Here is a 13,858-nt window from a genome sequence, read left to right as displayed (position 1 = left end):
GCACAAACGAATACTAACTATAATATGCAATTTTGTGCATTTATCTCATTATCTGTCAACGCAGTACATATTCCTAAGTGTATTGCAATTATTTTAAAGTTTTTAACCAAAGAACAATATGGAGTCAATGTTTATTCGAATACAAAGAACATTAACAATTTAAAAAAAAAAAAGAACATTAACAATGAAAAATAAAGAAGTGTATATTAATGAAAACATGACGCACAAACTCTTTGCTTTTGTCTATTTGTGGAATTATTCTCAAGTGCTAGCTATCTTATTAAAAGTGGTTTGCCACTAAGAATGGTGGTTGTCGTCACTCTTATTTTCTATCTGTATCTGTGGCTAAAACTATACTCATGTTTTGAAATCAATCTGAAATTTTTTTCACGAACCTTGTAATATTTTCTCTCGACTTTATTTAGCCACATTTTAAAAGAGATATAATCTTAGAAGAAGATTCTATATATAATTGATCAGTACCTAGTACCTGAGAGCGTAAAGCCAATCATCCATGAAAAATAGTTAGTCGCTACCTACAAGATAGAACATGGAAGAGGATTTTTATTGTAACTGTTTCTGTTTATATGTATGCTCAAATACTCAAATGTGTGAGTGTGTTTGACGTTGAAAGAAAAAAAAAATAGAACAAAAGATGTATATTTTAATAAAGGACAAAAGAAAAATAATGGGAAGAAAGAACGTTGAGGATGTCTTTGCGACATTAATCCACAAAGACAAATGGGAGCTATCTATCATCATTTTAAGATTACTTCCTTAATGATTCTTCTCTTTCCTTTTGGTTCCTTTGACCACAGTATTTATCTTCTTCTCACTTTTTTTTTCTTTTTTCTTTTGACATATTGAATCAACAAAGTAAACTAATTTTTTCATATTGAATTATTAGGAAATTTAGTGGTAAATTTTTAGTTAGAATTCAAAGATCCATTATCCAGAAGAAAACTGTTAGAATATATTGTCGGTGGGAAGAGAGTGATCATTTCCTCTCCTATAATTTACGATTAGGCATAGCTGACTTACCAATAATATAGAAGAATACACATTACGATATGTCTTGCAGAACTAGGCTCTCCGACCCTTTTGTCGAAGACACTTGACGTGGATATCACCAAAAAGGATAAGGCTTTTATTATATAAAGATGTCATAATCGGGGAAAAAAGTATAAATTGCAATCCGCGACTCTCAGTCTTTTTTTTGTTTTCTCTCATTTTTTGGTTAGATGATCCCACTAACTAGTAAACTACACATTATGAGAAAAACAAAAAAAAGGCACAACACGAATGTTCACAAAATGTCGGTTCACCGGCCATCGGTATTGGAAAACTGTGTGCCAACTTCAATCTAATCTCACCTTTTCCTTTAGCGTGAAGACCGATATTACTTGTAAGTTTAATTTCAGACTTCTAAGTGGTGTAAGAAAAAGTTGCATTTCTCAAAAATTCATACCAATTGGAATAGTGAATTTACGCGTAAAGGTTCAGGTAAATAAATACTTGGAATGACATACAAAACTTATACTCAATTATATTGAATTAATTTTATTAGAATACATACGCTTCTTGGTAAGCTAAAACACGAAGTATATAATACAAACGATACAAGATAACATTACAGTCTACACATAATCGGTGCACATGGTAAACCGACATATCCAAGTTTCTCTAGAAAACACCAAAACCAATAGAATCAAGTATGATTAAATGTGACAAAAGATTTTTCCTTATAATAATTAATAAAAAAGATGGAACGATCCTTATCCGAAACAGCAAGTTAAAGCAGCAATATAAATAGCTTTTCTATGTTGTATTCTTTCTTGGCACATAAGAACTCAAGAGAAAGATCGAGGGATTGTAACAATGGCTGACATAGCAATATTGGTGGTGGAGGAATACGAGAGGAGGATGAAGCTAATGGCAAAGAAAGCATCGATTTCTGCGGAGGTTGGGCTGTGTAATAATTTCCCGGCGAAGATGACGTCCATTGGAGTTGAGGAGGACATGATCAAGAGTTTAAAGAGGAACTTTGAAGCTAAATCTCAGTTTGCTCTTGCTGTTTCTAATGGTTTCTTCTCTGCTTAACTATGTTTCTCTCTGCTTTTTTTTTCTGGGGGATATGAGATTAATTCGCTCTGTAAAATTTAGTAAATTAATCAACAATCTGTTTTTTTTTTTTTTTTTTTTGTCTGGTTGTCAATGTTCAGAAGAGATAACTAATCTTACATAAAATCACATCTGACGAATATAATGTAAATTGGTTTAAAACATAAAACATTTTAGTTTCACAGAAGGGGACTACACATAGCGTCAGCAACAAGATAGGTCTCACAAAAGGGACTACACATAGTGTCAGCGAGAGATAGGTCTTGATTTTTTTAATAGACGATCAACCACCACATTATACTTGTGTGGAAGAAAGAAAGAATCATTTACTCTCGTCAGAGAAGAAGGTTTCTCCCTTTCGTATGGAGAGAACGACGTCGACGTCGACGTCGGCGTAATATCACAAATTTTAGAAACGTGGCTGTGGGACATAAATAGTAAAATACCTTAAATGTAGAAACTTTGTCTTATTATACACTCTGAGAAACTCAAGTTTGTTGATAAAACATTGAATAGAAACATATTCCATTAATTGTTGATCAATCTGAGAACTTGGAGAAGGCTTCTAAAAAATGGAGAGTGGCGACGAGAGTAGGCCGGTGGTTCTGATAACGGGATGTGCTCAGGGAGGGATTGGTCACGCGCTGGCCAGTGAGTTCACTGAGAAGGGATGTCGAGTGGTGGCTACGAGTCTATTACTGAGCACGATGATGGATCTCGAGCAAGATTCGAGGTTCTTCGTCAAGGAGCTTGATGTTCAATCGGAACAGAACGTGAGTAAGGTTGTGTCGGAGGTTATTGATAAGTTCGGAAGGATCGACGTTCTTGTTAATAACGCTGGTGTTCAGTGCGTCGGACCTCTGGCTGAGATTCCATTTGCGGCCATGGAGAACACCTTCAACACTAATGTTTATGGTAAAACGAAAATTGGATTTTTAATGTCAAGTTCTCTCATTTATAGACTAATTGGAGCTTCAATAGTTCATATTATTGAATCATGTGTGCGTTGGCTTTTGGCTTGGTAAAGTGTGTTAGTATGTTTTGAAAGAAGTAAATTTATCCAATGTAGGTACAATGAGGATGATACAAGCCGTTGTACCTCACATGGTGTCTAAGAAAAAGGGGAAGATTGTGAATGTTGGAAGTGTCACTGTTATGGCACCAGGTCCATGGGCTGGGGTCTATACAGCTACCAAAGCTGCTATTCATGCTCTTACTGATACCTTCAGGTTTGCTTGGTTTTTGCGTTTTTCCATCATCTTCCTCTATCGCAAACTGAATCCTGTTTGTGCTTTTTTTCTGTCTATAGGAGAATTGATGGTAAGGTTAAAAGCTACTTGAGCACCATTTCTAGAGGACTAGAATCTCATGTTGGGTTAGGTGGATGTTTTTGTTTTGTGAATTGTTTGTAATGGTTCTGTTCTTGCTTAACGTTAGGTTGGAGCTTAGGCCCTTTGGGATTGATGTCATCAATGTTGTCCCGGGAGGAGTACGAACAAACATAGCAAACACAGCTGTAGCGAGCTTCAACAAAATGCCTGAGCTGAAACTATACAAGCCTTACGAAGAAGCTATCAGAGAAAGGGCGTTTATATCACAGAGGATGAAGCCAACTCCTGCAGAGACATTCGCCAAAGACATTGTAGCAGCAGTGCTGAAGAAGAACCCACCCGCTTGGTTCTCTTCAGGCAGGTACTCAACCCTCATGGCAATCATGTACCATATGCCCCTTTGGCTTAAAGATTTTATCCAGAACCAGGATTTTATGAAGAAGAAGTGATATAATCAGAATCAGCTTGGGGTTTAAGACCAGAATGTAAACATGAAAACGAATGTAAGAGATTGTTCAAACTGTTTATTCAATCTTATGTCCCCATGTTTGAGTCTTAAACAGGGGAGAATGATTACATTATTGTTGTAAAATCATTGTGGTACACATAACTGTAGGAAGGAAAGGTGAGGATTCTACAACCAGAGGAACAATAGTTCTACATTGATTCGACCCAACAAACGTATCATTGAATCCACATTCTCTTGAATTTATAAGCATGTGGCCGGTGAGCATTAATCAATCTTTTAAGTTAACAGAGTCGTGCATGACTATTGACTAATATATTATCACAAATTGGTTTGTTGTTTAAGAAAACTACGTGGAAGATAACAAATCGTTTTGCACCATTTAATTTCTTATGAAATGTGATGTGAAAAAAAGTTTGGTTGGTACTTGTTATTAGCAGTTGGACCACTGCTAATAACAAGCCTACTTAAAAATTGTGTCCACATTGTAAAAAGCCTACTTACGTGACCACATTGTATTGAATTTGAAGTCTACTAATGCTGCAATAAAAAGAAGCTTGAAGGAAAAAAAGAGTAAAGACACAAACCTACACGTCATCCCTACTTCACTTTGGTTATCGCTCCACGTCATCGGCTTTGTCTCTCAATCTGAAAAAAAAAAAAAGAAAAAGAAAATGGAGAGTGATGGCGACGAGAGTACGCCGGTGGTTCTGATAACGGGATGTTCTCAGGGAGGGATTGGTCATGCGCTGGCGCGTGAGTTTAGTAAGAAAGGATGTCAAGTGGTGGCGACGAGTCGATCAAGGAGCTCGATGACGGATCTGGAACAAGACTCGAGGTTACTCGTGAAGGAGCTTGATGTTCAGTCGGAACAGAACGTGAGCAAGGTTTTGTCGGAGGTTATTGATAATTTCGGAAGGATCGACGTTCTTGTTAATAACGCCGGTGTTCAATGCGTCGGACCTTTGGCGGAGATTCCAATTTCCGCTATGGAGAACACCTTCAACACCAATGTCTTTGGTATATTAAAGGAAAAAGATTCGATTTTTATTATACTTTCATTATTTTAACGAGAATGTTTATTGAACAAAAGTGTGAGCTTTTTTTATTATCAAAATGAAGGTTCAATGAGGATGACTCAAGCTGTTGTACCTCACATGGTGTCTAAAAGAAAGGGAAAAATTGTGAATGTTGGAAGTATCACTGTTATGGCACCAGGTCCATGGGCTGGGGTCTATTCAGCTACCAAAGCTGCTATTCATGCTCTCACTGATACTCTGAGGTTTGCTTGCTTTTTGCGTTTTTTCTCCATCTGCTTGTTTGAAGGACTAGAATCTCATGTGAGTATCATTTCTAGAGGACTAGAATCTCATGTTGGGTTTGGTGGATGATGCTTGTGTTTGTGACAAGTGTAGTTGTTGTTCAAATTATATATCTAGTAGCGGATGGTTTTGGTTTTTTTTTTTCAATTGTTTTGTAATATGGTTCCTGCTTTTAACATCAGGTTGGAGCTTGCGCCCTTTGGGATTGATGTCATCAACGTTGTCCCCGGAGGAATACGTACAAACATAGCAAGCTCAGCTGTTGCAGCCTTCAACAAAATGCCTGAGCTTAAACTATACAAGCCTTATGAAGAAGCTATCAGAGAAAGGGCGTTTGCATCACAGAGGATGAAGCCTACTCCTGCAGACACATTTGCCAGAGACACCGTAGCAGCAGTGCTGAAGAAGAATCCACCCGCTTGGTTCTCTTCAGGCAGGTATTCAACCCTCATGGCAATCATGTACCATATGCCCCTTTGGCTCAAAGATTTTCTCCAGAAGCAGGTTTTAATGAAGAAGTGATTATCAAAATTCGGTTTTACCACATAATGTAACATGTACATGATTGTAAAACATTGATCAAACTGTCAACTGAATCTTATGTCCACATGTTTGAACATGTTCGGTTCTAAAGGTAACAGGAGAGAATTATTACATTATGTTGTAACGACTTGTGTGGTACAAATAACTGCAAGAGAGAAAGGTGAGGATTCTACAACCAGAGGAACAATAGTTCTACTTTGATTCGACCCAACAAATGTATCATTGAAACCACATTTTCAGCAGATAAAAAGGGTCAGAAACTATCTAAAAGCTATAAACTAAACATCATTTCTAATTTTAAGAATGGTGTGGAGCTCCGTAATACATTATCCCCGGTGGCTGGAAAGTGGGACCTTGTTGAGATTGCTGAGCTGAGTTTGGCTGAGGAATTTGAGGCTGTTGATTACCCATCAAATGTGGTGGTGGAGGAGGCGGTGGAAGTCCAGGTGGCATTAATGGAATGTTACCAAAGCTGTAAGGGTTGTTCATTACCGGCGGTTTGAGGAATTGTGGTGGTGCTGGATTAGGGATTACATGGTACTGACCTTGCGTGGTGGGTGTCATGTTCTGGGAGTTGTTGTAAGAAGGGAACGAAGCATTAGTATCTGAAACCGGAACTGTGCTCTCTGACTTTGATAGACCAGAAGTCTTTGTTGCTTCAGCTGCGAATGAAGATAGAACAGACTGCATGATCATATGTGATGAGGTTGATGCTGTGAGTATCGCAGCAATAGATGCAGGCGTCATTTTTGATGATTTTGAGTTGTCATTTGTCTCGGTTATCATGGTAGCAGAGACTGAGCTTGGGGCAGCGGTTGTTGGTTTTGATGTATAATCCTCATCATTAAGCCGTTTCTGCATGTTTTGGGTTTCCTCTGTTTGTTCTTGTGCTACCTAATAATAACAAAATTGTTCATTAGCTTATTATTAGCTCAGGTATGTCACAAACGAGGTTAAAAGATGCAGTGGGAATTCAAACACGTACCTGAATCTGAGCTTTAAGATTGTCCAGTTCCGATTCCTGACACAAAGTAAGCAAAAGAATGAGAGATAGATCACCAAAATAGTGAAACTTGCCAAGTGCAGATTTGTACCTGTTCGCGTAGTGCATCCTTAAGCTGGTTCACAAGGGAAGTTCTACTTCCTTGAACAGATTTAAGTTTCTCCATACATTGTCTCAAAAGGTATTCTTCTTCTTCCAATTCTTTTGCCAACGATTTTCTCTTTGGGTTGTCTTTTGCTGGATAGGCACAAATTGATAAATAAGAACCACATACACTAGACTTCAAGAAAAAACTGGGGCACTTGTTGGTAATCAATAATTAGTAAAACAGTTTCTTACCAGTAGAGCAGGCTTCTTCAACATCTTTCTCCATCTTCCTGATTCGTTTAACAGCAGACTTACATTTATTCATCTCAGCTTCTTCATTTGAGTTTTCTGCAACAACCAAATGATATGCTGATGCTATCTTCTCAGCCACACCTCCACTTGAAGATAATTTCTGGTTCCAAAGGCAAAAAAATCCCAAAAGAGAACTAGTATGAAATTTGACTAAAATTAATAGAGGAGAAAAAGCGAAGTTTTTTGTTTAGTATTTTTACCGTTCTTGATGACTTTGAATCCCGTTTTGAAGATTTGGATCCGCGGGAACGCTTTTTGCTCACTTCAAGTGGCAGAGGAACATCTTCTCCAAACATTACATCTTTAAGACTCTTTGAACGAGAACCAAACACTCTTCTTTCTTCCCATATCGTGACCTACAAATCATGTAAAACCAAATATCTCAATTAGCAACTAAACTTCTTTATTCATGTTCACAAAACTCAACAGTCAACAGTGTCTCTCTGTATAGCAATCACAACTCAAGAACCTCGAATATATCATCCCTAACATCAAACATGTGACAGAGGACTAACCAGACGTCCCTAATATCCTAATCTTTTTGAGCAAAACATGTTCTTTCTTTCAAACACAATTGAACAACATATAAAGTAACTAACCTATTTGCAGAGAGCAAGAATCAAACGACATTAACAAAAAGCTCCAATGAAAGAATTAAAAAGAAAAAGAGAAGAAAGAGAGATACCAAACGTGATACAACGCCTTTGCCATAATCATCTCCATGAGCAACAATGTCTTTGACAGCCTTAGGAAGAACTTTCCAGAACTCTTGCACAAACTCATTACCCTGACGCTTACTGTTCTGAAGAATATCATTAGCCAAATACATAAGAGGGACTTTCTGAGCCATCTCTGTATTGTGAAACTGTTTCTCCCATGTCGTTACTATCAATTCAGCTTTACTCCGATTGAATATACACCAATGCGACAGAGCTTAATTCCAGAAGAGTCAAGAAACCCCAAACATACAAAAAAGGAGCAAAATTTACAAGATCTAAGTTCAGAGGTTAAACCTTATATATGCAAATTTAACTAAAGATAAAGTCATTAAAAGAGGATACTTTCGATGGCCTGTTGAGTGCTATTGAGCTTAGCGAGCTTATCAATCAGGATCTGTTCACTGAACACACTACTCATCCCACCAAAACTCACAAAACCCTAAAAAAACAGAGATTTTGGAGAAGGGAGAAGAAGCTTGAATCCCACCCAAAGTGGTTTACGAATTTGAGGGAGAAGCAGCTGGATTTGCTTACAGACGGTGAGCTGGGCGACAAAAGAATGCGGCGGAGCTGGATAAATATTGCGGCGGAGGGTAAACGGAGAAAGAACCCTAGAAGGCGGAAGCAGATACGTTGTAAGGGATGACCAAAACGACGACGTTTGACGCCGAAATCGATCCCTAAAGAGAGGGGATGGGGAGCTAAAGTCGCAGAGAAGAGAGGAAAGTTGGGTTTTTTTTTTTTCGGCGTTCAGATTACTACTAGATGGGCTTTTTCACTTTCTTGTTCTCTCCCCTGTTTTGTTCCACTTCAATTAATTTTCATTTTCTTTTAACCTAAAAAAAGAATTAATCTTTACATGGAAAAAAAACAAAAATTTTAAATCTTTTTAAGACTGGAGAGTAGATATTTTTATTATTAACTAAAAGATAAAGAAACTACACGGTATTTAACAACAACATTGCTTTCAAGTGTAAGCCAAAGATGGAAACTTTTTTTTTTTTTATAGATCAAATTCCAATGGCTATCACTCGCTATTGTCATCTTCTTCCTCACTGTCTTCCAATTTGATATGGTTCATGTTCCTCTCTAGAGGAGGAAGACCATCGTCATCATCATCCTCTGATTCATCACCAGATTCACCATCGTCTTTCTTAACATCTACCCAAATACAATAAAGAATCAGAAGCAAAAGATTGTGAGACTTCATCTTTTGATGGTATCTTGTGGTAATGACAGAGAGATTTAACAAAGTAGTATGTGACTTACGTTCTTTGAGCGCGGGTGGTGGTTGTTTTGGGATCTGAGTTTGCTGAGTAAGCCACGAATTTTGAACTGAGATGATCTCAGCGCTATTCTGGCATTTTGAGTACTCCTTAAGAATATCCCTGTGATATATATAGGGAGACCTCGTTAAGAAAACACATACTCAAATTGTTGTGTTCACGGATCAAAAAGCAAAATGATGTGAAGGTGTTGAGCTTCTTCAGTTTTGTTACTTGTTGAGAGATAAAAAGGCATGACCCCATTTGAATTTTCCTAGCAAAAGTTCTGCAGTTTCCTCCTCCCCACTGATTGGAAAACAAATGGAGCAAGACGTATTAGAAATCCGGATAATTTATGACCAAATGTATTGAGATGGGTTTCAGGAGAAGAAGTTGATGGACGCACCATAGTATTAAAGCTGCAGATAAAGCCTCAACACATGATAGCTCACATGGTCTTCCATAATTTACTGGATTAGCTGCTACTAACCATGGTACTACAATCATAAAGAAAGAATACACATTAACTAGAGATCGGCCTAAAATCCCCAATATATAGAGCAAAGGTGATTGATGTTAACTTCTTACAGAGACGAGGAGCAGTACAACGCAGCTTTGCAAACGGGACATCAGTTAGACGTGCCCAAGAACAATCAACTACAGCTAATCCTTTCCTTTTGATCAGATCATAGTCTTCCCTTGAAACACATTGTCTACCAACTGGACTGCCAAAATCATCAGACACAGATAAGAATGTCTCATCTAATGACATTGCAAATGACCCTAATAAGATACAGTAATTACAAGTAGAGGATACCTTAAGACAACTCCTCCAAAGCCAGTGTTAACTCGTAATTCCTAACAATATCAACCGCAGCAGGATTTTCAGCTGAAACACTTAGAAAGAAGATGACAAATATAAACTTTACAAGCTCATGATACTTACTTTTAACAAGTTGAATCTAGCAAGCTTACGACCTGTGCACCTCTTTGCATCACATTGACCAAAATCCTAACACAACACAAAACGCAATAATAATTACATCAATGAGTAGTGAAACAATCTGATCTTGGAAAGTTTACTGGATTTCGATTATAGAATTTGTTTTCCACCTAAAGATAAAACATAAAGGAAACTATGCATACCCACATTGCCAATTGAACTTTTGGAACTGCTGGTGCTTCATCCTCAGGTTCTACGAAAAGTCACCAAGTAAGAGCATTACTTACTGGTATATTCAACTAACCCACCCACCAACAACAAAAATAATAACTTTAGTACCTTGATCAAGCGGAAGTGATTCATCTTCCCTGCAAAATTTTCAACGAAATCGTTAACACTCGCCAACAACAAAATCGAAAACAGAGAGAAACCTGGATTCGCAAAGATCAGATATTTACCTTCCAAGATCAGTCCGACTGGTTTGTCCACGACTCGAATTGCCTCCTTTAGATCGGTTGTGCTTCCCGTAACCCATTTTTTACCGGCGATATTTCCGACAAACGCAGATGTGATGTTTTTGATCGGCTTAGGGTTTTATATGTAAATTAGGGTTTCTAATAAGCCAGCCGACGACAGTATCTCCGGACCGATGTAAAACAATGGTTTACAGTAAACCAAACCGAAACGAATGATTGATTAATTACAGTATTACACGTGTAGTTAAGCACACCGCTTAGGGCAATTACGTCATTTTGAATGATAATATTGTTGATTAAGACAGAACCGTAAACCCAAACCGGACAAATGATTGAGCACACACGTGTAAAGTATATCGCTTGGGGTATTTACGTCATTGACTACAACACTTTCTTCCCGTTAAGCTTCTTCTTCTTCTTCTCTCTCTTTCTCTCTTTCTCTCTTTCTCAGTCAGCCATAACTCTCCGACCAACATTCACACTCTCTCTCGATAAAATATTTCTCTTTTATTGATTAAAACTTCGATTAAAACCCTAATTTTACTAGATTGTTAGTTTGTTTGGTGTTTACTCTACGTTAAGAGTGCTAGGTCTTGTTCCTGTTTCAGCAAAACCCTAGCTCGGAAAAAAAAAATGGCGTCACGATCTGGTTCTACTTTTTTACTCTTCTTTGTTCTCGTTCTAGCTACGGAGAAGACTCTAGCCTCTGTCTTCTCATCTAGGGTGATCCATCGCTTCTCCGACGAAGCTAGAGCGTCGATTAAGACTCCGAGATCGTTTCCGGAGAAGCGGAGCTTGGAGTATTATCAGTTGCTCGCGAGAAGTGATTTCAGAAGACAGAGAATGAATCTTGGTGCTAAGTCTCAGGCCCTTGTTCCATCTGAAGGAAGCAAAACTATTTCTTCTGGAAATGACTTTGGATGGTACATTATTTACCAAAAAGTTCTTCTTTTTTAATTTTGAAGTTTCTAAATTTTGTACCTTTAGATTGAGAGAAGTTACCTTTTTATTGTTTTTGTTCATGTGTTTTGACTAACTCAATCTGCTTGATTTGAAATTACTAACAGTCTTTTCCTTTGGGTTTACTTGTTTTTTGGATATATACTGATATGTGCACTAGTGATATCTGTTGCCTTATATGAATTTTGTGTGTGATTGTTTTACTCAGGCTACACTATACATGGATCGACATAGGGACGCCGAGTGTATCGTTTCTTGTGGCTTTAGATACTGGAAGTGATCTACTTTGGATTCCTTGCAACTGTGTGCAATGCGCTCCTTTAACATCCACTTATTATAGCAGCCTGGTATGTGATATTAAATGATAAAGCTTGTTGGTTATATATGTAGTATTTAAGAGTTAGATAGTGAGAATGATGAACGGTTTAGCGCTTATTTCCAATTGATTGATTGGCAGATGCTTCCTCGTGTTTGGGGGCACCTATTCTGCAGGCTACTAAAGATCTGAACGAGTATAATCCATCAAGTTCAAGTACCAGCAAAGTCTTTTTGTGCAGCCATAAGCTTTGTGATTCTGCTCCAGATTGTGAGAGCCCAAAGGAGCAGTGCCCTTATACTGTTAACTATCTTAGTGGAAACACCTCGACCTCGGGATTACTTGTTGAAGACATCCTGCATCTTACATATAATACCAACAATAGATTGACGAACGCTTCTTCCTCTGTCAAGGCTCAAGTTGTTCTAGGGTGTGTTTTACTTTTACCATTGTATTGGTGATGTTTTTTTTTGTGTGTTTTAGAGTATAGTATTGATAAGTGTGTCTTCATATTGCAGATGTGGTAAAAAGCAAAGTGGGGATTACTTGACTGGGGTTGCTCCTGATGGTTTGATGGGTTTAGGACTTGGAGATATCTCGGTTCCAAGTTTTCTTTCTAAAGCAGGAATCATGCGAAACTCGTTCTCCTTGTGTTTTGATGAAGAAGATTCAGGGAGAATTTACTTTGGTGATATGGGACCATCAGTGCAACAATCAACACAATTCCTTCCTGCCGACAATAAATAGTAACAAACGTTCTCTATACTTCAGGTTTTTATCCATTTTAAGATACCTTTAGTAATTAGCACCTTGTGTTGATTTTGTTTACAGTATTGTGGGTGTGGAGACTTGTTGTATTGGCAACTCGTGTCTGAAGCAGACGAACTTCAGAACTTATATTGACAGTGGACAGTCATTTACTTATCTGCCGGAAGAAATATACAGAAAAGTTGCGCTTGAGATGGACAGACATATAAATGCTACGATGAAGAGCTTTGAAGATGTTTCGTGGGAGTATTGCTATGAATCTAGGTACTCTCATATGTTATGCAAAACAAAGACATAGAGAAAGAAGCTCCTTGGTTTATATATATGCTTTTCTCTTAATGTTCTTTTTGATTTTCCTTGGTGATAGTGTTGAGCCAAAAGTACCAGCGATCAAACTCAGGTTCTCGCACAATAACACATTCGTGATTCACAAACCTTTGTTTGTATTCCAACAAAGCCAGGTTAGACCATATATCCACATTTTATGATTTATGCTAGAAAAGACGAGATTTAGATTTTGATATGAACCATCATTTTTCAGGGGCTTGTCCAATTTTGCTTGCCTATCAGTTCTAGTGGAGAAGAAGGCATAGGAAGCATAGGACGTATGTATTAACCTTATTCATCATCTCTCTTTCTTTCTTACATGCTCAGACCAGTGTCTCCATCAATTAGACTTGCCTTTTCCTTTTGCAGAGAACTACATGAGAGGTAATCGAATGGTTTTCGATAGAGAGAACATGAAGCTAGGCTGGTCACCCTCCAAATGTGAGATTCTGATTTAAATACAACTCAAAGTACTAAGATCTCTTGTAAGATCCAAACCTAAATCAAAATGACACCGGTGTTGTTTTGCAGGCCAAGAAAATGAGATAGAGCCCCCTCAAGCTTCACCGGGTAGCACTTCAGCGCCATATCCTTTGCCAACAGAGGAGCAGCAAAGCAGAAGCCATGCGGTTTCACCAGCCATTGCAGGTAAAACTCCATCCAAAACACCATCATCATCATCATCACCATCAAGATCATCATGTAGCTTCTCTTCTATGATGATATTATTCAACTCTCTACTTCTGCTACAAGGGTTTGTCTCTCATATGTAGAGAACAAAGATTGTGTTATCAAAAACAAAACTAGTCTGCCTTGCATATATATATATAAGAAGTTGATCTTATAAGTCTTCCATCAGTTCTATTATCTTCTTCAAGGAAATCAGAATTAATTAGCAA

The 13,858-nt window shown here is 37.8% G+C and overlaps 6 protein-coding genes across 8 annotated transcripts; 4 read left to right on the top strand and 2 right to left on the bottom strand.

Moving 5' to 3' along the window:
* Positions 1-1,793: 1,793 nt before the first annotated feature.
* Positions 1,794-2,196, top strand: LOC147940478 (uncharacterized). Its single transcript, XM_087462762.1, has one exon. It carries the CDS (start codon positions 1,879-1,881, stop codon positions 2,098-2,100), a length of 222 nt encoding a protein of 73 aa, XP_087318888.1. The 5' UTR covers positions 1,794-1,878; the 3' UTR covers positions 2,101-2,196.
* A 389-nt stretch (positions 2,197-2,585) lies between these two features.
* LOC104708105 (short-chain dehydrogenase RED1-like) lies at positions 2,586-4,031 on the top strand. Its single transcript, XM_010424601.3, has 3 exons — positions 2,586-3,036; positions 3,191-3,350; positions 3,559-4,031. Exons 1-3 carry the CDS (start codon positions 2,694-2,696, stop codon positions 3,899-3,901), a joined length of 846 nt encoding a protein of 281 aa, XP_010422903.1. The 5' UTR covers positions 2,586-2,693; the 3' UTR covers positions 3,902-4,031.
* Positions 4,032-4,201: 170 nt separating this feature from the next.
* Positions 4,202-5,899, top strand: LOC104708104 (short-chain dehydrogenase RED1-like). The gene is made up of 3 exons (XM_010424600.3): positions 4,202-4,938; positions 5,041-5,200; positions 5,423-5,899. The coding sequence occupies exons 1-3, from the start codon at positions 4,593-4,595 to the stop codon at positions 5,760-5,762; spliced, it is 846 nt and encodes a 281-aa protein (XP_010422902.1). The 5' UTR covers positions 4,202-4,592; the 3' UTR covers positions 5,763-5,899.
* On the bottom strand, positions 5,803-8,765 carry LOC109124683 (uncharacterized). Of its 2 annotated transcripts, XM_010424598.3 has the most exons (8): positions 8,439-8,765; positions 8,247-8,343; positions 7,871-8,118; positions 7,386-7,541; positions 7,126-7,285; positions 6,878-7,023; positions 6,769-6,804; positions 5,803-6,677 (listed from the first exon to the last, which is right to left on the bottom strand). In XM_010424598.3, exons 2-8 carry the CDS (start codon positions 8,320-8,322, stop codon positions 6,081-6,083), a joined length of 1,419 nt encoding a protein of 472 aa, XP_010422900.1. In that variant the 5' UTR covers positions 8,323-8,343; positions 8,439-8,765; the 3' UTR covers positions 5,803-6,080. The 2 variants fall into 2 exon arrangements, with proteins under 2 accessions (XP_010422900.1, XP_087318886.1); XM_087462760.1 differs by having other exon boundaries at positions 8,247-8,474.
* Positions 8,766-8,790: 25 nt separating this feature from the next.
* LOC104708101 (uncharacterized) lies at positions 8,791-10,806 on the bottom strand. Its single transcript, XM_010424595.3, has 10 exons — positions 10,571-10,806; positions 10,452-10,480; positions 10,316-10,365; positions 10,116-10,181; positions 9,987-10,027; positions 9,758-9,894; positions 9,576-9,666; positions 9,404-9,475; positions 9,174-9,292; positions 8,791-9,065 (listed from the first exon to the last, which is right to left on the bottom strand). Exons 1-10 carry the CDS (start codon positions 10,645-10,647, stop codon positions 8,932-8,934), a joined length of 816 nt encoding a protein of 271 aa, XP_010422897.1. The 5' UTR covers positions 10,648-10,806; the 3' UTR covers positions 8,791-8,931.
* A 119-nt stretch (positions 10,807-10,925) lies between these two features.
* LOC104708097 (aspartic proteinase-like protein 1) lies at positions 10,926-13,817 on the top strand. 2 transcript variants are annotated; one of them, XM_010424593.3, is made up of 9 exons: positions 10,926-11,511; positions 11,757-11,895; positions 12,041-12,294; positions 12,383-12,610; positions 12,696-12,896; positions 13,000-13,093; positions 13,174-13,237; positions 13,329-13,400; positions 13,491-13,817. In XM_010424593.3, exons 1-9 carry the CDS (start codon positions 11,222-11,224, stop codon positions 13,730-13,732), a joined length of 1,584 nt encoding a protein of 527 aa, XP_010422895.1. In that variant the 5' UTR covers positions 10,926-11,221; the 3' UTR covers positions 13,733-13,817. The 2 variants fall into 2 exon arrangements, with proteins under 2 accessions (XP_010422895.1, XP_087318885.1); XM_087462759.1 differs by having other exon boundaries at positions 10,988-11,511; positions 12,006-12,294.
* Positions 13,818-13,858: the final 41 nt, after the last annotated feature.

Source organism: Camelina sativa, chromosome 8 (genome assembly GCF_030686135.1).
Source record: "Camelina sativa cultivar CO46 ecotype springtype chromosome 8, ASM3068613v1".
Classification (NCBI taxonomy): Eukaryota; Viridiplantae; Streptophyta; class Magnoliopsida; order Brassicales; family Brassicaceae; genus Camelina; species Camelina sativa.
The sequence above is the reverse complement of the archived record's forward strand: the minus strand, read 5'-3'. Positions and strand labels throughout refer to the sequence as shown.

Coding starts and splice junctions, on each gene's coding strand:
- LOC147940478 (XM_087462762.1), top strand. CDS start 1,879: ATGGCTGACATAGCAATATTGGTGGTGGAGGAATACGAGAGGAGGATG.
- LOC104708105 (XM_010424601.3), top strand. CDS start 2,694: ATGGAGAGTGGCGACGAGAGTAGGCCGGTGGTTCTGATAACGGGATGT. Junction 3,037..3,190: donor CTTCAACACTAATGTTTATG/GTAAAACGAAAA, acceptor TATCCAATGTAG/GTACAATGAGGATGATACAA. Junction 3,351..3,558: donor GCTCTTACTGATACCTTCAG/GTTTGCTTGGTT, acceptor GCTTAACGTTAG/GTTGGAGCTTAGGCCCTTTG.
- LOC104708104 (XM_010424600.3), top strand. CDS start 4,593: ATGGAGAGTGATGGCGACGAGAGTACGCCGGTGGTTCTGATAACGGGA. Junction 4,939..5,040: donor CTTCAACACCAATGTCTTTG/GTATATTAAAGG, acceptor ATCAAAATGAAG/GTTCAATGAGGATGACTCAA. Junction 5,201..5,422: donor GCTCTCACTGATACTCTGAG/GTTTGCTTGCTT, acceptor TTTTAACATCAG/GTTGGAGCTTGCGCCCTTTG.
- LOC109124683 (XM_010424598.3), bottom strand. CDS start 8,322: ATGAGTAGTGTGTTCAGTGAACAGATCCTGATTGATAAGCTCGCTAAG. Junction 7,542..7,870: donor AAGGCGTTGTATCACGTTTG/GTATCTCTCTTT, acceptor CATGATTTGTAG/GTCACGATATGGGAAGAAAG. Junction 7,286..7,385: donor ATTCAAAGTCATCAAGAACG/GTAAAAATACTA, acceptor CTTTGGAACCAG/AAATTATCTTCAAGTGGAGG.
- LOC104708101 (XM_010424595.3), bottom strand. CDS start 10,647: ATGGGTTACGGGAAGCACAACCGATCTAAAGGAGGCAATTCGAGTCGT. Junction 10,366..10,451: donor ATCACTTCCGCTTGATCAAG/GTACTAAAGTTA, acceptor GACTTTTCGTAG/AACCTGAGGATGAAGCACCA. Junction 10,182..10,315: donor AAGTTCAATTGGCAATGTGG/GTATGCATAGTT, acceptor GTGTTGTGTTAG/GATTTTGGTCAATGTGATGC.
- LOC104708097 (XM_010424593.3), top strand. CDS start 11,222: ATGGCGTCACGATCTGGTTCTACTTTTTTACTCTTCTTTGTTCTCGTT. Junction 11,512..11,756: donor TCTGGAAATGACTTTGGATG/GTACATTATTTA, acceptor TGTTTTACTCAG/GCTACACTATACATGGATCG. Junction 11,896..12,040: donor CCACTTATTATAGCAGCCTG/GTATGTGATATT, acceptor CCTATTCTGCAG/GCTACTAAAGATCTGAACGA.